The sequence below is a fragment of the Octopus sinensis genome, linkage group LG1 (assembly GCF_006345805.1).
Source record: "Octopus sinensis linkage group LG1, ASM634580v1, whole genome shotgun sequence".
NCBI classification, from domain to species: domain Eukaryota; kingdom Metazoa; phylum Mollusca; class Cephalopoda; order Octopoda; family Octopodidae; genus Octopus; species Octopus sinensis.
Window position 1 is genome coordinate 211,398,007 of NC_042997.1, and position 23,950 is coordinate 211,421,956.

The 23,950-nt window shown below is 42.9% G+C and overlaps 1 protein-coding gene across 7 annotated transcripts in view; it reads right to left on the reverse strand.

The window, feature by feature from the left end:
• Positions 1 to 23,950, reverse strand: part of LOC115215218 (ankyrin repeat domain-containing protein 26-like) — a 138,229-nt gene that overhangs the window by 107,400 nt on the left and 6,879 nt on the right. For all 7 annotated transcript variants that reach the window (XM_036509151.1, XM_036509166.1, XM_029784474.2 and 4 more), the window contains exons 3-8: positions 19,239 to 19,412; positions 18,106 to 18,212; positions 14,474 to 14,568; positions 9,267 to 9,500; positions 7,514 to 7,635; positions 3,146 to 3,206 (exon numbers count right to left, since the gene is read on the reverse strand). In XM_036509151.1, the coding sequence (XP_036365044.1) occupies positions 3,146 to 3,206; positions 7,514 to 7,635; positions 9,267 to 9,500; positions 14,474 to 14,568; positions 18,106 to 18,212; positions 19,239 to 19,412 (793 nt within the window). The remainder of the gene's footprint in view (positions 1 to 3,145; positions 3,207 to 7,513; positions 7,636 to 9,266; positions 9,501 to 14,473; positions 14,569 to 18,105; positions 18,213 to 19,238; positions 19,413 to 23,950) is intronic.

Below are 23,950 nucleotides of genomic sequence, written 5' to 3' on the forward strand. Positions count from 1 at the left end.
AGGTAGATTAATAAGGCCAGTGGTAGGGGTGGAGTACTGGATATAAGTAAGTCCAATATGGCTCCCTGTTCTATGAAGGGTTTGGTACAATGACTAAGCAAGAGAATGAGTGTCAGTCCCCACCCCAGGTGCCATTTTAATGTTCCTTTCCCATACCTGAAGATGTGGGCAGGTCTTTTGTAGCTTTCTGTCACCAATTCATCACAGTCCTTTATCTGTAAGGCTCTTCATCCATGTCTTTTGGGGGGGTCTCCCTCTTGCACAAGTTCCATTTGCGCTGAGTACCCAGCACTTCTCTTTATACAACTAATACCTGCCACAGCCCACCCCATGCCTCGACCAACACAAATCTTTTCTCTTACACGCTACGTCTCTTCTTACATTTTTCTCCCTCATTCAGGCACACCGACATTACACATCTAATGCAGCATGCTTACTTTTCTTTCAACACGTCACATATTCTACATTCAGGGCCCACATCCCTTACGATGTAGTATTGTTGTTTGTACTTGAGTATCATATAATTTGCCTTTTACCGAGAGGGAGACAGACAGAGACCTTTCGTTACTAAGAGAGGTAGTAGCTCTTGGAACTTATTCCTGCCTATTCTTAATATAGCAACTACACTTTCAGAACATTCCCCTCTGCTGCTAAGATGTTCACCCACATAACAGAGGTTATCAACCACTTTTATTTCTTTATTGCCCACAGGGATCTAAACATAGAGGGTGCAAACAAGGACAAAGGGGTTAAGTCAATTATATCGACCCCAGTGCGTAACTGATACTTATTTAATCGACCCCGAAAGGATGAAAAGCAAAGTCGACCTTGGTGGAATTTGAACTCAGAGTGTAAAGACTGACTATATATATATATATATATATATATATATATATATATATATATATCACATGACCGACCAGACCATCAGATGTTGTTACACATCGCTGGTCACAATGCGTTTGCATTGTTTTAGCCTTCGAATGACGCCACCCCGCTGGCTAAGCGAGCAGGCCAACAGAAGAAAGTGTAGGAGAAAGTGTGGTGAAAGAGTACAGCAGGGATCACCACCCCCTGCCGGAGCCTTGTGGAGCTTTTTAGGTGTTATCGCTCAATAAAAACTCACAACGCCCGGTCTGGGAATCGAAACCGCGATCCTACGACCGCGAGTCCGCTGCCCTAACCACTGGGCCATTGCGCCTCCACACACACACACATATATATATATATATAGTCAGAACTCAGACTGTAAAGACAGACGAAATACCACTAAGCAGTTTGCCCGATGTGCTAACGATTCTGCCCCCTCCCCCACCTCACCAGGCAGCTGTCAATAGATTTAAGCAAATCTATTTCCCATCAGCTCTTGCAGCTTATTTCCTCTTTATATCTGCCACATGTAAAGTCTCTTTTCTCTTTAACCTACATGGGATCCCATGACACTACATGCACTCACAGCTTATACTGGCCACACCTTATGGAATTCTTACCTGCTCCTTTTCTGTATATCAACCATGGTTACTTCTTTAATGGTAGTAGGGCCCCCGCTTTTTTGTTCTATCCACTGTAATGCTGTCAGCATAAATGGTTGGTCCCTCTATTCGGTCTGTTTAGGGTAGGCCCTCTCAATCCCATGCATTCTCTTTATTCAAAAAAACTCCCATAACAGCACTTCCATACCCCTTTCTTTTCATCATCAGTAAGAGCAAATGCCTAACTATTATTCATAATACACTTCACCCCAAAGATGTCAGGATTTTCTTCAACCTACTCTGCCTTGTCATTGGAAACATTTACATCCCTGATTCTCACATCACAGAAAAGGAAAACCCTCTTCTCTAGTTAACTATACCTGATACATTATTTACATTTGACGGATATTTGTCCTCATCTTGTTTGTTGTTAACCCAACGTTTTGGCTGATATAACCTCCAGCCTTCATCAGGTGCCTTGGGGAAATTTCGAACCTGGGTTCTCATTCCTAAGGCAGCAACATTATCATTATTATCTCTCTCTATATAAACGGCAGTTTGTCTGTGCGTCTGTTTGCTTGTACCCTCACTCTGACCACGGCTTTCAACCGATTCTGATGAAACTTGATACACACATAGCCCAATGTCATAATTCAAAACTAACGCAGCGAAAATTTTGAAAAGTTCCCCCAGTTCAGAAAAAGATCAATAAATTCGACATGGGGTCGACAATCAGAAACACAAACCACAGATGGTGTAGGGGACGCAACTCGGCCTTTTTAACTATCAAAAAAAATTTACCATCATTTTTTCCCCATTTTTTTTGCTATTTTTTGGCTATAACTCTCTAAAAGTGCTTTATAGTTATTTCCCTTACAAACCCGAGCAACGCCGGGCGATACTGCTAGTTATTATTATTATTCAGTTCACTGCCTAGGATCAAACTCGGATCTTGGGGTTAGTAGCCCGTGCTCTTAACCACTATGCCATATGCTTGTGGGCAATTATGGAGTGATGTTTAGCTTCTCTTCCAGCTGTCTCTTAACCCTTTCTTCTAATCTTTCCAAACCTACCTGATAGCTTTTATGGCTCTTTCAAGTCACCTTTCACCTGACAGACTTTGCACCAGCCACATATGTGGTCTAATCAAATAAATATTTCAACCCTTTGGCATTTAAACCAGCCATATCTGTTCTACCTTGTTTCATAATCAAAATGATCAGAGTTGGCCTCTCATACCTATCCTACAATGTCATTCTAAAAATAAACAAATACAAGATAATGGATGATTAGTTCAAAACAATGTGGATAAATAAGTTTTTGGCATTTGGCAGAAGAATGGAGATGCCAAAGGGTTGACTCATTCCAGTCTGGAAACAGGAATGAGAAATGGAAAGGATTCCAAGAAAGATTTTCACATCATAGACTTGTTTCCTTCTCTCAAGTAAAATGCTTATTCCTTAAGAAAATCACAATTATCAAGTTTTCTTGTATTTTGAAGATATTCAGAGTTTACTCTAAAGACAGTTTCCAGGCTTATTCTGCGAAAGAGAGAGAAAATAAGATTTCCTGGAATCTTTATTATGCTTTCTTCCCTCAAATGAGATAAACTGAAGTAGTGTTAAAACATGTTTTCTTGGCTGAAATTCAGCAGAGAATACACTGCTACTTACCAAAATCTTCACTGTCTGATGATTTTGGAACCAACTTGGCCAGATTTACACGCATTTGCCCCTAAAAGACAAGAAAGGCACAGATTAAATAACAATACTTTTCAGTCTTTCCATTAAATTAAAGAGCAAATAAGTTAGAGATGTGGTTTCCGACCATTTTTTTTTTGTCTGTGAATCCCTCCAATTCCTGTTTTATTTAAGTGGAACCCCACAGCCATTCAATGTTTAAGAAAAAAAATTCCAATATATTTTTCAAATTAAATATTAGGAATTGCATAAGAAAATTAAGATTTTTGGTGTATTGAAGAATTATAAACAATACATTGCACAAAAAGTTTAGCAAACAAAAAATCTTATGTGGATCCTCAAGGGTCAAACAGAACCCAAATGAGAAGCAAGGAGTTAGAGGTTGATCATCATTTAACATCTGCCTTCCATGCTGGCATGGGTGGAATGGTTTGACAGGAGCCGGCCAGGCAGAAGCCTGCACCAGACTTCTGTGACTGTTTTGGCTGGAGTTTTATAGCTGGATGCCCTTCCAAATGCCAACCACTCAGCAGAATGGACTTAGTGCTTTTTACGTGGCAAAAGCACAGGCGAGGTCAGTTTTGGCAAGGTTTTTACAGCTGGACGCCCTTCTGAACACCAACCACTTTACAGTGTGGACTGGGTGCTTTTTAAGTGGCACCTACACTGACAGGGTCACCAAGTAACCTGCAAGACAAAAAAATAAAATTTTGAGAGGAGGAAGGGGGGCATTGGAGGAGGGGATTTTATGTCAGATGATGAAAAGTTATAGTGAGACAGAGAGTTCGTTTTAAATGTTCAAATGTGAAGACAAACAGTAATATAATTACAAAGGTCTTAAAAAAAAACAAAAGTCAAATAAGTATTTAAAACAAAGGGATAAAACTGCAAGAGAGAAAAAGATTTGCAAAGATGAAATCATGGAGAAATATTGTATATTAAAAATATGTCTCCCACAAATACAGACTGTTTAGATGAGCAAGTTTGAAAGGAAGTCAACCATAACATTCAGGTTGGTTTTCTCTGTTGCTGCATATGTCACAGTGCAGGCATATGACCTAGAGCAGTGATTCTCAAACTGTGGTCCATAGTCCCCTAGCGCAGTGCCTCTCAAACTATCTGATGTGGCGTAGTGGCAGTTTCTTTTCTTTTTTTTTTCCCCAATGTGCCAGGCACCAGTAATATTTCTTAGTAATATTAATTTATAACAGAAACAATATATATAATGTAAAGTATAGAAGCCATCTTATCATGGCTAACCACATTGGGGAGGGGGTGTTACTGTAGCTTTATAGCCCCAAGAGATCTTCGTCTCTAGCTGGCTTTAGACACAATATCAGTGTCCTTGGAGTATTTTCCCCCTCCCTTTGCAAATACTCCAAAGACACAGATATTGTGTTTAGAGCCAGCTAGAGACGAAGATCGCTTGGGGCTATAAAGCTACAGTAACACCCCCTCCCCAATGTGGTTAGCCATGATAAGATGGCTTCTATACTTTACATTATCGAGCGATTACTGTTTCAATCTCATCCTGAGATTTAATTAATATATATAATGAATATAATCAAAGTTGACAATTTTTTTTTTATCTTGTATTTATTTTGTAAACAAATAATACAATACAGTTCTATATTCAAGAGATGAGGAATTATGTACTTTATTTGCATTATTTACATTTGACGGATATTTGTTCCTCATCTAGTTTGTTGTTAACATGTTTCGGCTGATATACGCTCCACCCTTCTTCAGATGTCTTGGGGAAATTTCAAACCTGGCTTCTCATTCCTAAGGTATTTTTCCAATATTATTATTATTATCATTATTATTATTCAGGTCACTGCCTGGAATCTTGGGGTTAGTAGCCTGTGCTCTTAACCACTACGCCAAGACACCTGATGAAGGCTTGGAGGGTATATCAGCCGAAACATGTTACAACAAACAAGATGAGGACAAATATCCGTCAAATGTAAATAATGTACATAATTCCTCATCTCTTAAATACAGAACTGTATCATTTAATCGGTATGGAGCCGACATTAGACTTCAATGGAGACATATAAGAGAAACTCCATCAAAAACAGGCTCATCTTTCAAACCATCTAACTTTCCTGTGTAGATGTAGGCAGGTTCGAAATTTCGCCAAGACACCTGATGAAGGCTGGAGGGTATATCAGCCGAAATGTTGTGTTAACAACAAACAAGGGGAGGACAAATATCCGTCAATTGTAAACAATGGAAATAACACAAAGCTGGTAAGTTGCTTCCTGCAGTCCATAAAGTGAAACTACTGAAATTAGGCTGTTGCTTCTTTCTTTTCTGGAAACTTGCCATGTACTGGCAGCTGATGGCTTGCAGATCAGTGATGGCCTGTGGACCACTACTTTGAGTAGCGCTGTGGAGGCGCAATGGCCCAGTGGTTAGGGCAGCGGACTCGCAGTCATAGGATCGCGGTTTCGATTCCCAGACCAGGCGTTGTGAGTGTTTATTGAGCGAAAACACCTAAAGCTCCACGAGGCTCCGGCAGGGGATGGTGGTGATCCCTGCTGTACTCTTTCACCACAACTTTCTCTCACTCTTACTTCCTGTTTCTGTTGTACCTGTATTTCAAAGGGCCGGCCTTGTCACTCTCTGTGTCACGCTGAATATCCCCGAGAACTACGTTAAGGGTACACGTGTCTGTGGAGTGCTCAGCCACTTGCACGTTAATTTCATGAGCAGGCTGTTCTGTTGATCGGATCAACCGGAACCCTCGTCGTCGTAACTGACGGAGTGCTTCCACTTTGAGTAGCACTGCCCTATGGGACCGTGAAGTGATTTTAGGGGGTACACAAAAGGACACTGGAGTATCATGAAAACAGGGTAGCTCGAGACAGTTAAGTTTTAAAATTTCAAGACTTTCAATTTTTCGCATGCTACCAAAGTCTTAATAAGTAGGAAAGCAGGCAAACCACAAATCCCTTCAGGTAGATGGCCCTGCTCGATCTGTAGTAGAGGTGTAGGTAGAAACTCTATAAGATGTGCCAGTGTAAGCTATGGACCCATAAGAGGTGCAGCAATGTCAAAGGAAGGCTAACTGGGAAGATAGTTTTTGTATGTGGCAGATGCTCAGGAGTAATAAACAATGAAAATGAACAGGAAACAGCTTCTGTCACATTCCAGGGAGAAAAACTAGAAGTAGTTGATAGCTTCTGTTACCTAGGCGACGAAGTTAGTAGCAGGGTCGGATGCTCTGAGAGTGTAGCTGCTAGAAAAAGAATAGCCTGGGCAAAGTCCAGAGAGCTCCTACCTCTGCTGGTGACAAAGGGCCTCTTGCTCAGAGTAAAAAGCCATGTGCTATTGGTATCTCATTTCTCATTTGTTTTGTAACTAATTCATCAACTGATTCCGCATATTTTCATGTGCTTTTATTGTATCCTAATAAGGCATTGCCTGGATTAAGATGTGGTTTTTCGGGGTTGCAGGTCTATGGGCAGGGTGTTTAATAGTCTGAAAATTATGGTGCATGAATGTATGTAATTGTTTTCCGTGTTGATTATCCTGCATTTTGTTGGCATGCTGGACGAAATGCTTGGCGGTATTTTGCCCATCGCTGCGTTCAAGTTCCACTGAGGTCGACTTTGCTTTTCATCCTTTTGGGGTGATAAACTAAATACCAGTAAAATTCTGGGGTTGTTGTAATCGACTCGTCCCTACCCTAAAAAACTTCAGGCCTTGTGCCTACAATAGAAAGGATTATCCTGCATTTTATAGGGGACTACAAATCATAGGAAGAAACTGTAAGGGGACTGGCACGTAAAAGGTTTTGAAAAGCTTGAGAACCACTGACCTAGGGTGTGGCACTCAAGATTGTATGATTGTGGTTTCAATTCCTGGACAGGGCAGTGTATTGTGTTCTTAAAACACTTCATTTCATGTACCCCCAATCCACCCAGGTGTAAATGAGTAACAACCCTGCAACAGATTGGTTCCCCATTCAAGGGGAATGTTGTGGGTCTCAGTTGTGTGTATGCTGCATATGTCACATGACAAAAACCTTTAATGAAGCAAAAAGACATCATCATCATCATCATCATCATCATTGTCCATGCTGACATGGGTTGGACAGTTTGACCAGGGCTGGCATGCTGGAAGGCTGCACCAGACTCCAGTCTGATTCAGCATCGTTTTCTACAGCCGGATGCCTATGCTGGTGCTAGTTTTTGTTGTTTATAGCTCCAAGAAGACATCTCTTGATGATAATTCTCGCTGGCTCAGGGACCATTTTGGGAATAGAAAGGAAATGGTGTGCAAGTTTGAAACACCTCAGTTTCCACTCAACAGAACTTTGAAAGTGGAACTTACTTTGTTGTTCTTGTCGTCAGTTGTAAGACTGATGTCCGTATCATCTCCCCAACAGTCAGAACCGGTGTCCTTTGTTTGACTGTAATGGCTTGAAAGAGTTCCCGTTTCCTCAGCAGAATCATCTGGAAAGATGAAAAGATCCAAAATTAAACACTTTACTACAGTTCTATATTTAAGAGACGACGAATTATTTACATTATTTACATTTGACAGATATTTACATTTGTCCTCATCTTGTTTGTTGCTAACACAACATTTCAGCTGATATACCCTCCAGCCTTCATCAGGTGTCTTGGGAAAATTTTGAACCTGGGTTCTGAGTTTGATTCCAAACAGTGACCTGAACAACAACAACAACATCGAAAAATACCTTAGGAATGAGAACCCAGATTCGAAATTTCCCCAAAACACCTGAAGGGTATATTAGCTGAAATTTGTTAACAACAAACAAGATGAGGACAAATATCCATCAATTGTAAATAACAAACACTTCACTACCAGAAAAAAAGGGGAGTAGAGAGAGAGAGAGAGAGAGAGAGAGAGAGAGAGACTGTTATATAGACAAAGCAAGGAGTAATAAAAGAGTCGTTTTCTGAGAGAATAGGAAAGACAGACATCATCAGTGTCATCGTCATCATCGTTTAACACCCGTTTCCCCTGCTAGCTTGAGTTGGACGGTTTAACAGAGCTGGCAAGCCTGGAGAGCCACACCAGGTTCTAAAGTCTATTTTGGCATGGTTTCCACATCTGGAGAGCCTTCTTAATGCCAACCACTTTACAGACTGTGCAGGCTGCTCTTTTACGTGGCACCGGCACAGCTGCTTTTTACATGGAACCCCTGTGTCAATCTGTATGTCTGAGCTGAAGTTCTATTTTCTGGACAACTAGCAGTAAAACACAACTATGTCTATCTTTTATCTTATTCCAAGGTAATATCTCTATTAATTGAAACACCTGAGTCTGTCAGGACACCCACCCCTGACCCTCTATACTGCTAATCTCTCAACTGGCACAAAGCCAACCCTACACCATCATTATTACTCTCACCTCCCGGCTGAGGGGACTTTGTCTTGCAAGTTATTTGGTGACCCTGTTGGTGCTGGTGCCATGTAAAAGACACTGGTGAAGGAGGGGGGGGGGTATGGGATGTATAATTAGAAATGAAACTTCTTTCCAAAACCCAGTAAGATGATGATAACTGAAAAAGTAATGAAATTCCTCCTGACACCATGCCAGGCTCATAAGGGCCACTTTCCCGGGTTCCATGGCATATATATTCCCCCACCTGGACAGGACGTCGGTCTGCTGCAGAGTTACTCATTTTCGCCAGCTGAGAGCAGACTGGAGCAATGTGAAATGAAGTGTCTTGCTCAAGGGCACAATGCATTGCCCAGTTCAGGGACTGAAACTACAATCTTACGATCATCAGTCCAACACCCTAACCTATTTCTTTATTACCCACAAGGGGCTAAACATAGAGGGAACAAACATGGACAGACATAGGTATAAAGTCGATTATATCGACCCCAGTACATAACTGGTACTTAATTTATCGACCCTGAAAGGATGAAAGGCAAAGTCGACCTTGGCGGAATTTGAACTCACAACGTAACGGCAGCCAAAATACCGCAAAGCATTTCGCCCAACGTGCTAATGATTCTGCCAGCTCACCGCCTTTTATTCAGTCCAACACCCTAACCACTAAGCAACGCACTCCCACAATTAAAATAGCTGTGAATCAAATGTTACTCACCCATATTTTCTGACTGTTTTGGGATGGGAACAGGTTGATGGGCAGGACTCATGCTGACTCGTCTTTTTGCTAATCCATGGCTCGACTGTTTCAGCCTGCTACTAGCGGCAGGACTCTCATCCAAATCAATGGAGTCTTCTGAAAACTGTAACTTCTGTGATTTCTGATAACTTTCAAGCAACTGAACACAAGCATTGTAGCCTTTTATAAGTGCATGATCACTGGCTGTCCAACCTAAAACAGAGAATGGCTTATATACAAATACATAAGTGAATACAAAGAAATCTAGGAGCAGCCATATACATCATCAACATCGTCGTTTAACATCCATTTTCCATGCTGGCATGGGTTGAACGGTTTGACTGAGGACCGGCGACCCAGATGGCTGCACCAGGCTCCAATCTGATCTATTAATGTTTCTACAGTTGGATGCTCTTCCTAACGCCATCCACTCCAAGAGTGTAGTGGGTCCTTTTTACATGTCACTGGCACGGGAGCCAGTCAGGTGGCACTGGCATCAACCACGTTCAAACGGTGCCTTTTTTTATGTGCCACCAGCATTGATGCCAGTCAGGCGGCATTGGCATCCACTCTGACTACGATTTTGCTTGACTCAACATATCTCAAGCACAGCATGTCTCCAAAGATCCGTCACTTGTCATTGCCTTTGTGAAGCCCAACGGTCAAAGGTTGTGCTTCCCCAACCCATCTCATGTCTTTCTGGGTCTACTTCTCCCACAGGTTCCTTCCACAGCTGTCCTCATCCGTATGCAATACATGCCCATACCAGCAAAGTCATCTCTCTTACACACATACACACACAGTTAATATCATTTGTTCCTACATATGTTTCACCATTGTGGATGGAATCTCTGCACTGGATATTCCAAATGCACCTGGATGCTTAGCCATGACTGTCATGAAAATTAAATTCAAACACTTGAATGTCAGGCCCCACAGGGGCAAAGTGACTGAGTTCCTTTCAAGCAATGGGCCTCATGGAGGCAAAGTGGCCGAGCTCCTGGTCTGCATGGAGGCAAAGTGGGTGAGTTCCTTTTGAATGGGCCTCACGGAGGTGAAGTGACTGAGTTCCTTTCAAGCAATGGGCCTCATGGAGGCAAAGTGGCCGAGTTCCTTTCAAGGGTTGGGCCTCACGGAGGCAATGGCTGAGACCTTTGGCATTATGTCATGCTTGAGAAGATCCATCAAGCTGAGCAAAATTGCAGTCATGGCAGATACCAGTGTCATGCAAATTGCACCTATGCCGGTGACACGTAAAACCACCCATAGAAAACCATGCCAAATCAGACTGGATCCTGGTGCAACCTTCCAGCTTGCCAGCCCAGTCAAACCATCCAACTCATGCCAGCATGGACAACAGATGTAAAATGATGACGACGACCTGAATTTCAGTTTATATGTTATTTCACAAACGCACAAACCCTAAAACTACTTTTATTTTGACAAATAATATAACTTTTTTTGAAATGTAAATTTTTCAGCAAAAAAAAAAAAAGGTTTATGTATTTATTTGTATGTTTTATTTCATATTTAATACTTGGGGTCGCGAAAAATCTCACAATGAAAAAAGTTTAAGAAGCGCTGCCTTATATATCAAAGTTGGCCTGAGGCTAAACACCAACAGCAATTAATTTGACTACAGATGAGAATACTCTGAGTACAAGAGTCCATCTCAGAAATCTTTGCCCACCAGCTCTGTTCACATACTCTTCAGTTAAGTCTGCAGGTCTGATCAGCATCCTTTGTATTTTATTTACTCTCTATTTCCGTTTAGCCATAACAAGTCATCATTATCATTTAACATCCATTTTCCATGCTGGCATGGGTTGGATAGTTTAACAGGAGTTGGCTAGGCTCCATTTGTCTGTTTTGGCATGGCTTCTACAGATGGATGCCCTTCCTAACACCAACCACTTTACAGAGTGTACTAGGTGCTTTTACATGGCACCGGCATAAGTGATTGCACTGGTAGCATGCAGAAAACACTGGTGCTAATGCAATGTAAAAAGCACCCAGTACACTCTAGAAAATGGTTGTCGTTGGGAGGGGCAACCAGCTGCAGAAACCATGCCAAAACAGACAAGTGGGGCCCTTCTTTGGTGACAATATTTCAATGGTTCAATAGCTGTTGTTATTGATTCACCTCACATGAGCAGTGAAAGCACCATCCATTCGTGGCCGTTGCCAGAGCCACTCAGACTGGCCTCGTGCCGGTGGCACAAGCACCATCCATTCGTGGCCGTTGCCAGCCTCACCTGGCCCCCGTGCCGGTGGCAAGTAAAAAGCACCATCCGTTCGTGGCCATTGCCAACCTCGCCTGGCCCCCATGCCGGTGGCACATAAAAAGCACCATCCGATCGTGGCCGTTTGCCAGACTCGTCTGGCACCTGTGCTGGTGGCACATAAAAAGCACCCACTACACTCATGGAGTGGTTGGCGTTAGGAAGGGCATCCAGCTGTAGAAACACTGCCAGATCTGACTGGCCTGGTGCAGCCTTCGGGCTTCCCAGACCCCAGTTGAACCGTCCAACCCATGCTAGCATGGAAAGCGGACGTTAAACGATGATGATGATGAGGAGGAAGAGGAGCAACAAGCTGTACAGTCCAGTCCAAGTGATGTGTCCAGCTGTACCTTGGAGAATGGCCAGCAACACTTGCTGCAACAGCCAGTCCACCTCACAGGAGTCATTTCTCAAACAGACCACTGTCATCCTGATTTTACAGAGGAAATCAGCAGAACAGCATCTGAGAACATCAGAGACTTTGGTGGTGACCAGAATGAATAGGTAGACGGCGGCAGGAGCTGGCAGAATCGTTGGCACGCCGGGCGAAATGCTTAGCAGTATTTCGTCTGCCATTATGTTCTGAGTTCAAATTCCGTCGAGGTCGACTTTGCCTTTCATCCTTTTGTGGTCGATAAATTAAGTACCAGTTACGCACTGGAGTCGATATAATCGACTTAATCCGTTTGTTTGTCCTCTCTGTGTTTAGCCCCTTGTTGGTAATAAAGAAATAGGTGTGAATAGGTAGTAGTTAGTCAGACTCCAGTATTTGGTTATCTTCCTCTTCTCCACAATACCAGGGTTTGTGGCCAAAGCAAGCAAGATTGGAGAGGGAGACCGGTGGCCTCAGGATCCATTCCTGCTTCAGATGTGGTACTGCTCGCTTATCTTCCCTCAATCTCAGGCCCCACAGGGGCAAAGTGACTGAGTTCCTTTCAAGCAATGGGTCTCAGATTTACCTCCCTTGTATTTACCTCCAAGATTTACCTCCCTTGTATCAGAAAAGGGTGATTCCATCAGTGTTGATAATTTTTACAGCCAAGGCCTGTTGGTGACAGGAAGTCAGCCACATGGAGGCCCCTTCTGACAATACCTTTCAGAGAAGTGTCAGGTGAACCAGTCCACACTATGGCTGCTGGCTGAATTCCTCAACTACAGCTGCACAATGGCTCGCATATGTGTTGGCCACTCTGCTAAGAGTGCACTCAACATCAAGAAGGACAACAAATCGAGTCAGACACTGCTGTTAAGGCTGCCAAGGAGAATGGAGACAAGCGAGTCTCAATCTGTCAGAAGAAGTAGATTTCCATTTGATAGCATCCCAATTATGTCAGGCATTTGCATCCGGAGAGATGGTGAGGCCTTCAACAGTCCAATCAGCCTGAGCTGACTCCAGTTTCTGGACCACATCAGCTTCGGCTATCCTGTGGAGTACCTTGCTGAAGAGAGTGTTGCTGGAGGAGATTGAGGGAAGATAAGCCAGCAGTACCACATCTGAAGCTGGAATGGATGCTGAGGCCACCGAATTTCAGATAAAGTTGTAGTGATGCTACTGTGTAAGGTTCAGCGCGCATGCGTAGAATGGGACTACTTCCGGGTGGCCACCGGAAGTCTTCCCCATGCGCATGTGCGGGAAACTGACCCCTAAGGCCCAGTCAACTCGATCACTCTCTCTGGCCATTTCAGCCCTCGTGAACAGACGTGCATTTGGTAGTCTCTGATAACTATACTGACTTAGCCGCGGACGACATCGAATCACTTCAACCAACCAACAAGAAGCTGTACAACAGATTCGGCTGTCGTTTCCCCTCAGAAATACGTACACCATCACGAATAATAAACAACACTGCTGTCTTTCCCAGATAACCTGACTTCGTCTGTTATATCTAACTAAATTGAATGTGACGGGATCGGATCGGACACCCCTCCAGTGATACCGATTCCAGATCCTGTTACAAAGTCTTGTTTTCATCTTCATTTAACGTCCGTTTTTTTCAAGTTGGTATGGGTTGGACAGTTTGACTGAAAAACTGGTGGGTAGGGGAGCTCCACCAGGTTTCAAGTCTGGTTTGGCATGGTTTCTACAGCTGATGCCCTTCCTTACACCAACTACTCCGAGAGTGGTCACGCGGTCGGTGCTTTTTGTGTGCCACTGACGTGACACCAGCATTAGCCACACACTCAAGTGATGTTTTTTACATGTCACTGCCACAGGTGCCCCTGATGTGAAACCAGCACTGGCCACATATTTGAACTGTTTTTTTATTACAAGCCACCAGTGTGGGTGGGGTGCCAGTCAACCAACACTGGCATCAACCACAGCTACAATCACCCTTGGCTTGACAGGCCTTCTCAAGCACTGCACAACACCTGACATCTGGGGCATGGTTTTACATCACATGCCAGTTACACAACACTGGCATCGGCAAAAATTTTATGAAGGCCGTGAATAGTGCTCCTGAGAGGGATTGAACCTTGCTCAGGATGTATAATATTATCATCATCGTTTAACGTCCACTTTCTATGCTAGCATAGGTTGGACGATTTGACAGAGGGCTGGCAAACCTGATGGCTGCACCAGACTCCAATCTTGATCTGGCAGAGTTTCTACAGCTGGATGACCTTCCTAACGCCAACCACTCCGAGAGTGTAGTGGGTGCTTTTACGTACCACCGGCATGGGGGCCAGTCAGGCGGTACTGGCAATGACCTTGCTCGAATCTTTTTACACATAACACCGGCACAGGTGCCAGTAAGGCAACGTTGGTAACGATCATGCTCGAATAGTGCCCTTTCACGTGCCACCGGCACGGAGGCCAGATAGCTGCTCGCAATTACCCACAAGACCATGAAGACAAGAATTAAGACATTTGGTAATTATAGAATTGAAACAAAGAAAATTTACCATTTGCATCTTTAACATGGACGGCTGCTTGAAACCTCAACAGAAGGGAGACCATATTATCATTTCCCACTTGACAAGCTAACATCAAAGCTGTTCTATAATAAACAGAATAAGATAAATTAATAGCAATAGAAGCAGAATTAATACCAAAATGTAATATTCGTATCTAACTAAATGTGGGTGTTGTGTTAGAACACTGAACCCTGCAAAAGTTGCCATGAGAGAACCTCTGATATGTGCTCAATCACCATCATCATCATCATCGTTTAATGTCCACTTTCCATACGGGCATGGGTTAGACAGTTTGACTGAAAACTGGTAAGCCGGGGAGCTGCACTGGGTTCCAATCTGATTTGGCAAGGTCTCTACGGCTGGATGCCCTTCCTAATGCCAACCACTCCGAGAGCGTAGTGGGTGCTTTTCACCTGCCATTGACCTGATACTCAAATTGGCCACAACTACAGTCTCACTTGGCTTGACAGATCAACACAAGCACGGTCTATTGCCAAAGGTCTTGGTCACCTGTCATTGACTCCATGAGGTAAAAATACTCGAATGGTGCTTTTTATGTGCCACCAGCATGGGTGCCAGTCAGACGGCACTGGCATCAACCACAACTACGATTTCACTTAGTTCAACAGGTCTTAAATGGGATATGAATCATCACCATCACTGGTTATGGTGATGGTTTATATCCTGTTAGTGATGTGAACCAGAGTGCTTATATGCACCAAAAGAGCACAGGAGAGGTTCTCTCGTGGTAAATATCACAGTATTCTGTGTTCTCACACAACATCCTCTTTTAAGTGGGGACAAATAAAAGAAATTAGTTCAATGATAATAATAATGGTTTCAAATTTTGCCACAAGGGCAGCAATTTTGTGGGGTGGGGGTGAGTCAATCATATCCCTGTAACTGGTACTTAATTTATCAACCCCGAAAGGATGAAAGGCAAAGTCAACTATGACAGAATTTGAACTCAGAACATAGTCACAGGCAAAATATTGCCAAGCATTTCATCCTGCATGCTAACAATAATAATAATAATGAAATTATTGTATACAGTAATGGCGGTGCCCCAGCATGGCCACAGCTCGTGAGCTGAAACTAGATAAAATAAAATAAAATAAAAAGTGCTCAGGTGCACGTGTCACAAGAGCGTATAAAGCATATGCAGTAGTGTACAAATGTCTGGGAAGTGAACAGATACATGCTTGCGTGTGTATGGAGGGGAGAAAATCAGGTGTAGTGTTGGCGAATCTCAGGAAGCATGGAAGTTTTGATGGATGCAGTGCTCCGACAACTAACAACTGATGCCGGCAGTTTGTTCCATACTTCAGCAACTCTTAGCATGAAAAAATGTTTTCGAAAGTCATGGGAGCTGTGCTGTTTTCTGACTTTGTAAACATGTCCACAGGTGTTAGACAGGTGGGGTTTGAAAAAGTGCTCAGAGTTATTGTTTGTAAGATGGTTAATAATTTTATGCGTGTCTGCCAAGTTAGCTGCCAGACGTCAGAGTTTCAATGTATCCATGCCCAGGGAAGCAAGGCGTTCAGAATATGGCAAATGCCTGATGGAGGGTAATTCTCTTGGTTATACGTCACTGAACAGCTTCCAGACGATTAATATCCTGGGCAAATAATAATAAGAGAGGAGGTGTAGAAGTTAAAAAGATTGCTTTCTTTGGTATAATTTCCAGAGAAAGAAAAAAAAGATAGAAGAGTTAGGTAGCTATAATACTGCAGAGAGTCAAACAATTTTAATTGAAAAAAACTGTTCTAAGTGACATTGGCTGGTTTTAAGGATAAAGCCAGACCCAACCAGACTAGACAAGACAGGTTGGTCACATTCTAAGTAATGACATTACAAGAGAAGATATAGGAGGGTGCCCAGTAAGGCTCTGTGTTCAGCCTCCTGCTTTTATTACAGTTTTTGAGACAATAACATTGGAGTTAAGGAATAAATGTCTTTAAGAACTATTCTAAGTAAATGATTTCTTAAAGGTGGCGAGCTGGCAGAAACGTTAGCACGCTGGGCGAAATGTTGATCTTATAGTAAGAAAGTGAAAGACCTTGCAAGTGGGGCCCAGTTAGAATTTTCTTCTGGTTGAGTAACCCATCCCACTCAAAAGGTCCCTGAAAAAGAGTTGTTTAAGGATGTTGAACAAAACAACAATGTTTCCAGAGGTGAATTATCCAAACCTCCAAGAATTCCTTTCAACACATGGCTATGATGCTCCCCAACTACTTCTGCTCGTGATCAGAGATGCACATATCGTCAGCCACTAAGGGACTTGCTCAACTGGTTAAGGTCCAACAACTGACAAGCAAATCTGTGGTATTGAGCAGAATGTTTGCTGTAGCCCATCTTTTATACCAAGACAAAACAATGTACATGATAACACTTCCAATCAGTTAAGATCAGAAGCCATGAGAGCCACTGCCTGGTACTGCATCAGGGCATTTATTATTATCATCATCATCATCATTAGTAGCAGTAGTAGTAAGGCAGTGAACTGATAGAATCATGAGCTCACCGGGCAAAATGCTTGGTGGTATTTCATCTGTTGCTATGTTCTGAGTTCAAATTCCACTGAGGTCAACTTTGCCTTTCATACTTTCAGGGTTGATAAATTAAGTACCAGTGAAACACTGGGGTCAATGTAGTCACCCAATCCCCTGCCCACACATTTCAGGCCTTGTGCCTTTAGTAGAAAGGATTATTATTATTATTATTATTATTATTATTAAAGGTGGCTAGCTGGTGTGAATCATTAGCATGCTGGACGAAATGCTTAGCTATGTTCTCAGTTCAAATTCCGCCTGGGGTCGATGCGATTGACTTACCCCTCCCCACAAATTTCAGGCCTTGTGCCTATAGTAGAAAGGATTATTATTATTATTATTATTAGCATTACTAAAAGTGGAAAGCTGGCAGAATCATTAGCACACTGGGCGAAACGCTTAGCAGTATTTTGTCCGTCTTTACATTCTGAGTTCAAATTCTCCCAAAATTTCAGGCCTTGTGCCAAGAGCAGAAGGATTATAATTATTATTATAGTTATCGTTAAGGTGATGAGCTGACAGAATCGTCAGCAGTAGTTCATCTATCTCTACGTTCTGAGTTCAAATTTTGCTGAAGTCGATTTGACCTTTCATCCTTTTGGGGTCAATAATGTAAGTGCTGGTCAAGCACTGGGCTGTAAGTAACTGACTGGCCCCTTCCCCTGAAAAACTTCACACCTTGTGCCAATAGTGGAAAGGATTATTAATATTATAATTGTTATGAATGAGGGGCAGGGTTATTATCATCATTATAATTTTCTACGGTAGGCACAGGACCCTAGTACACAACTGGTACTTAATTTATCGACCCTGAAAGGATGAAAGGCAAAGTCAACCTCGGCAGAATTTGAACTCAGAACATAATGGCAGACGAAATACCGCTAAGCACCCAGTGTGTTAAAGTTTCTGCCAGCTCGCTGCCTTTCCATATCCATATAATATGTGAACAAAACAATATCAGTGACAGAGTTTGAACTTGTGATCTTCGAATCAGCATGAGGAGATGAAACCACTTTACCATCCACCAACACAAAAAGTCTTTCTACAAATTAATCCAAAGCTACTTACTTGTGATCATTGTCAATGCTATTTACATCAGCTCTGTTCTGAAGAAGGGACATAGCAATTTTAATCTTGTCTTCTATCACAGCATAGTGCAACGGTGTTTTACCAGCCTGTCCAATAAAAATAAGCAAACACATCATCATCATCATCATCACCCTCGTTTAACGTCCGTTTTCCATGCTGGCATGGGTTGGACGGATTGACTGAGGACTGGCAAGCCAGGAGGCTGCACCAAACCCTAGTCTGATTTTGTAAGGTTTCTACAGTTGGACGCCCTTCCTAATGCCAACCACTCTGAGAATGTAGTGAGTGTTTATGTGCCAGTAAGGCAGCACTGGCATCAACCACGCTCGAATGGTGCTTTTTTCCATGCCACCATCAAAATTATTAATGGGGAGACGCAATGGCCCAGTGGTTAGGGCAGCGGACTCGCAGTTGGAGGATCGCGGTTTCGATTCCCAGACCGGGCATTGTGAGTGTTTATTGAGCGAAAACACCTAAAGCTCCACGAGGCTCCGGCAGGGATGGTGGTGATCCCTGCTGTACTCTTTCACTACAGCTTTCTCTCACCCTTTCTTCCTGTTTCTGTTGTACCTGTATTTCAAAGGGCCGGCCTTGACACTCTCTGTGTCATGCTGAATATCCCCGAGAACTACGTTAAGGGTACACGTGTCTGTGGAGTGCTCAGCCACTTACATGTTAATTTCACGCGCAGGCTGTTCCGTTGATTGGATCAACCGGAACCCTCGTTGTCGTAACCGACGGAGTGCTTCCAAAAAATTATTAATGCAAAAACTAGGCTGGATGGGCACAAAATGAATATTGTGTAAGGGACACCACATTACAGTTCAAATCAGAATGAAGGGACCATATGTAGGGATGTCTAATGTATGTAAATGTGTGTATCAACATCATCATCAATTAACATCTGCTTTTCCATGCTGGCATGGGTTGGACGGTTTGACTGAGGATTGGTGAGCCAGGAGGCTGCACCAGGCTCCAATCTCCATCTGTATGAATGTATATGCCTGTATGTGAGGAGACTGTATGGAAGACCATTGTGTGTGTGTGGTGTCCCAGCATGGCCACGGTCCACTGGCTGCAACAACCTAAAAGGGAAACAAAATGAAACGTACCATATTTTTAAGATTTGCATTTGTCCGAGCATTGAGCATGGCATCGAGAATCTCCAGGTGAGCGTATTGGACGGCAAGGTGCAAACAGGTGTTTCCATCGCTGTCCCGAGCCTCTGCATCCACTTTGTAACTGAGCAGGACTTCAACAACATCACAATGGCCACATTGTACAGCCTGAAGCAAAACAAATATTGAAAGCAGGAAAATTAATTGCTCTACAATGAATTTATTAACCGTCTCATTACTATATGTATTTCTGTTGAGATGATTTCAATTAATTTTAAATATAACAAAGAATTTAGTAAAATAGCTTAGTTATCATTAAGCTAGTGTTAGGAACATAAATTGTGACTAAGGTTTGGTGGAAGATTTTCATTTTAAAAACAAGACATTTGTACTCGGAGCCAGAGGTGGATTTAGTCAGGTCAATATGAAAAGGGTTAAATTAATCATTTGTTAACCCTTTTTCTTACCATATTTCTATAGAGATGCTCTGTGTTTCTTTCAATTAATTTTAAATATACCAAAGAATTTAGTAAAATAACTTAGTTATCATTTAAGCTAGTGTTAGGAACATAAATTGTGACTAAGGTTTGGTGGAAGATTTTCATTCAGAACTTATGAAAACAAGACATTTGGACTCAGAGCCAGAGCCGGTTTCAGCCGGGTTGGTAACGAAAGGGTTAAACTGCAGCATTTCATTGTATACACATCATCATCATGTAACACTTGTTTCCCATGCTGACATGGGTTGGATGATGGAAGAGCTGCCTGGGCTCCATGTCCGTTTTGCCATGGTATCTACAGCCGGATGCCCTTCCTAACATGCCAAACACTTTACAGAGTGGCACTGGATGTTTTTATACAGCACTGGCACAGGTGCTTTTCTTCGGTACCAGCACTGGTGCTTTTTACATGGCACCGGCACCCACAAACCCACAAGATTAGGATCAATCAGCGAGAAAGGGATGCAGGGGACATGTCTATATGCAAGGACAACCACAATTTTACTTCGCTTGACATGTTTACTCAAGCACAGCAAACCCCCAGAAGTCTTGGTACCCTGTCATCCGCTCTGTGAGGCCCAACATCTGAAGATCTTTTCTCAACACTTGATCCCACGTCTTCCTGGGACAATTACTTCCACATGTTCCCTCCACAATATGAGATTGGGACTTTTTGATGAAGCTGTCTATATTTGATGCCCTGAATACCCAATTTTTCTTTCAAATCACTTACACTCTCTTGTATATACACATTGACATTACCCATCCAGCTAACCACACTGGCTTCCTTTCTTTCAAACCTTCACATGTCCTCAATAGTCACAGCCCATGCCTCTTTGCCACGTAGCATAGCTGTTCATACAATCTGCCTTTCACTCCAAGAGAGAGGCCCTTTGTTACCAACAGAGGTAGTAGTTCTCTAACCTCTGCCCAGCCTGTTCTCATTCTAGCACCTATGCTTTCAGAACAACCTCCATCTCTGCTAACCTGGTCACCTAAGTAACAAACTCTCTACCACTTCCGAGGATACACTCTGACATTTGAGGGAGGCTGTTTTTTGTGTATTCCAGGTGTTTAATGGAGCTGCACATCTGCCACATGTAAGGACTACTTTCTCTGTTAGTCACCCAGTGATACCACTGCACCTGTTATGTGCCCATAGCTTGCACTTGGTACACCGTATGGAGTTTCTCCCGACACCTTTTCTACACATCAAGCAGAGGCATCAGCCTGAAGGGATCAGTGATTTGTCTGCTCTCTTATTTATTAAGGTTTTGGTCTTTGCTAAATTAACTCTAACTCCCTTTGATTTCTGTCCATGCTTCCATACCTGAAATTTCTTCTCTAGTTCTGGTGGTGATTCAGCAGTAAGAACAAGGTCATTGGCATAGAGGAGCTCCCAAGAACAGCCAGCCTTAAATTCTTCCGTTATAACTTGGAGGATCATGATAAACAAGAGGGGGCTGAGAACTGATCCTTGGTGGACTCCTACTTGTACACTTAATTCCTTGCTATGCTCATTGGTGACTTTCACCTTACTGACATCATCCCTGTACATGGCTTGTACAGTCCTCACCAACCACGCATCTATCCCTAGCTTCCACATTGCCTACCAGATAAGGGAGTGGGCAACCCTGTCAAAAGGTACAGGGGTTTATTCTTGGCCAAGTACTTCTGCAGTTGTCTCACCAGGAAGATAGCATCAGTGGTGCTTCTCCCTGGCACAAATCCAAACTGCATCTCATCTAGACTAACTCACTTCCTAATTGAGTTATGACCCTTTCTGTAACTTTCATCACCTGGTCCAGCAATTTGATACCTTGTAATTATACCTATCTAAGGCATCACCTTTGCCTTTGCAACAGCTGACTATAATGCTGCTACACCAATCATTGGCTGTGACTCCCTCATAGACAACCTGATCAACTCTATGGGTGACTAAACCGCATCCTACTCAACCAAATATTTCAAGCATCTCAGCAGTGACCCCTGATAGACCAGGGGGCATTTCCCTGACTTCATATCCTTAATTGTTTTATCAACTTTTCATAGTAACACTTTGAACCCTCCTTCTTTGCAGAATCATTAAATACAAGTGAATCACCATCCATGCAAACACACTTGTCTCAAATATAATCATAGAATCAGTTTATCACCAACAAAAAATCTTTCCAAGGAAAGTTCATTTTTAACCCTGAAGAAGGGACTTGTATGTGCCGGAATATTCGATACATATACGACCAAATATTACCAGGTAACTTACTTTTACTTTACGTTACCTCATCTTAAAATCTATTTCTCAGTTAGGGGGTCCATAAATCTCTGACCATTTAACCCTTTAGTGTTCAAACCGGTCATACCATCCCAAAATTGTCTTCCTGTTATATGCTCAAACCAGCCAGCTCTGACCTCTCACACCTACCCTACAAAGTCATTCTAAAAATAAACAGGGACATCATCAAAATCTCAGAGTTACAAGATGCTGTACAATTAATTTTAAACAATGTGATTAAACAGGTTTTACATTTGACAGAGTAATCTGAATGCTAAAGGGTTAAAGGATTTTTAAGCTTCCAAATCCTTCTTTTCCAGATTGGTCTGCTTCTTGGCATCCTTCTGGCCTAAAGTCACTAATGACTAGTCTCTGCTGGCGAGTACATTCTTCATGAGGGAAGGTTTTTGCATCTATGAGCATCCATACATCTCGCTGTCTGGTGAGAATGGAATCAGGTTAGTGTAGTCACTTGATTGATAGGTTATCAGGTGATTGGCTGGCTTCCTGAAGTTGGTGTTGCAGATTAATAGGTTATTTGAATCACAGAACTCCAGTTGCCTTGTTCCCTCTTCGTTTCAGGAACCAATGCCATGGGACCCATGTACATTATGGAAGATACCCGGCTGCTACCCAACATGTCCATTGAAATCACCAACCACAAAGACGAGGTCATTGTCATTAGTCTTTGAGGGAGCTTGCAAAAGACTATCATACAAGCAGCCCTTTCGTTCATTTAGCAGCCCTGCTTGAGGGACACAGGCAGAGATAATTGTTGCTGTAATACTCTGCAAAACTAGCCAAAGCTTAAGTACTCTATTGCACATTCTGACTACCTTAATTACCTTATCCACCCATTTCTCTGCTAGAGGTATGCCTTCATACCCTACCCCAATGCTGTTAGCTTCCCAGAAGATTCCATACTTATACTTCTTGCCCGTAAGGAACCTGGCTGAAGCTCCCCTTCACTTTACTTCTTGAATGTAACACACATCAACATACCTCTCTTCAAGCATTTCAACAATCTCAACAATAATGTACAATACCTTCATTATCATCGTTTAATATACGTCTTCCATGCTGACAGGAGCTGGCAAGCCAGAGAGCCGCATTGGGCTCCAATTGCCTGTCCTGGCATGATTTCTATGACTGGACATCCAACCACTTTGCAGAGTTCTTTTTTATGTGACGTCAGCATGGAAGCATTTTTATGCGGTGCCAGCAGAAGTACTTTTAACATGGCACCAGCACAGCAAGTAAAAAGCACCTGCGCTTTTATATCATGTACATATAATCATCATCATCATCATCATCGTTTAGCATCCGTTTTCCATGCTAGCAGGGGTTGGACGGTTCAAATGGGGTCTGTGAAGCCAGAAGGCTGCATCAGGCCCAGTCTGATTTGGCAGTGTTTCTATGGCTGGATGCCCTTCCTAACGCCAACCACACCATGAGTGTAGTGGGTGCTTTTTACGTGCCACCCGCACAGGTGCCAGACGGATTTGGCAAACGGCCACGGATGGATGGTGCTTTTTACGTGCCACCGGCACAGGGGCCAGACGAAGCTGGCAACGGACACGAACGGATGGTGCTTTTTACGTGCCACCGGCACGGGGGCCCGACGAAGCTGGCAACGGACACGAACGGATGGTGCTTTTACATGCCACCGGCACAGAGGCCAGTCGGGGCGGTGCTGGCAACGGCCACGATCGGATGGTTCGCTTACTTGTCCCCGGCACTGGTACCACAGCTGCAATTTCCATTGATGTTGATCGACTTCGATTTTGGTTCTGCTTTCTGATATCGGATTTGATTTGGTTTGATTTTGATTTTGTTACAATGAGTATAAACCATACATGTACACATCAGGTTTGCAGCCAGAAAAAAAGGGAACAGCTGTTCATGCATGTTTCAACCCCAGTTGCCATCACTGT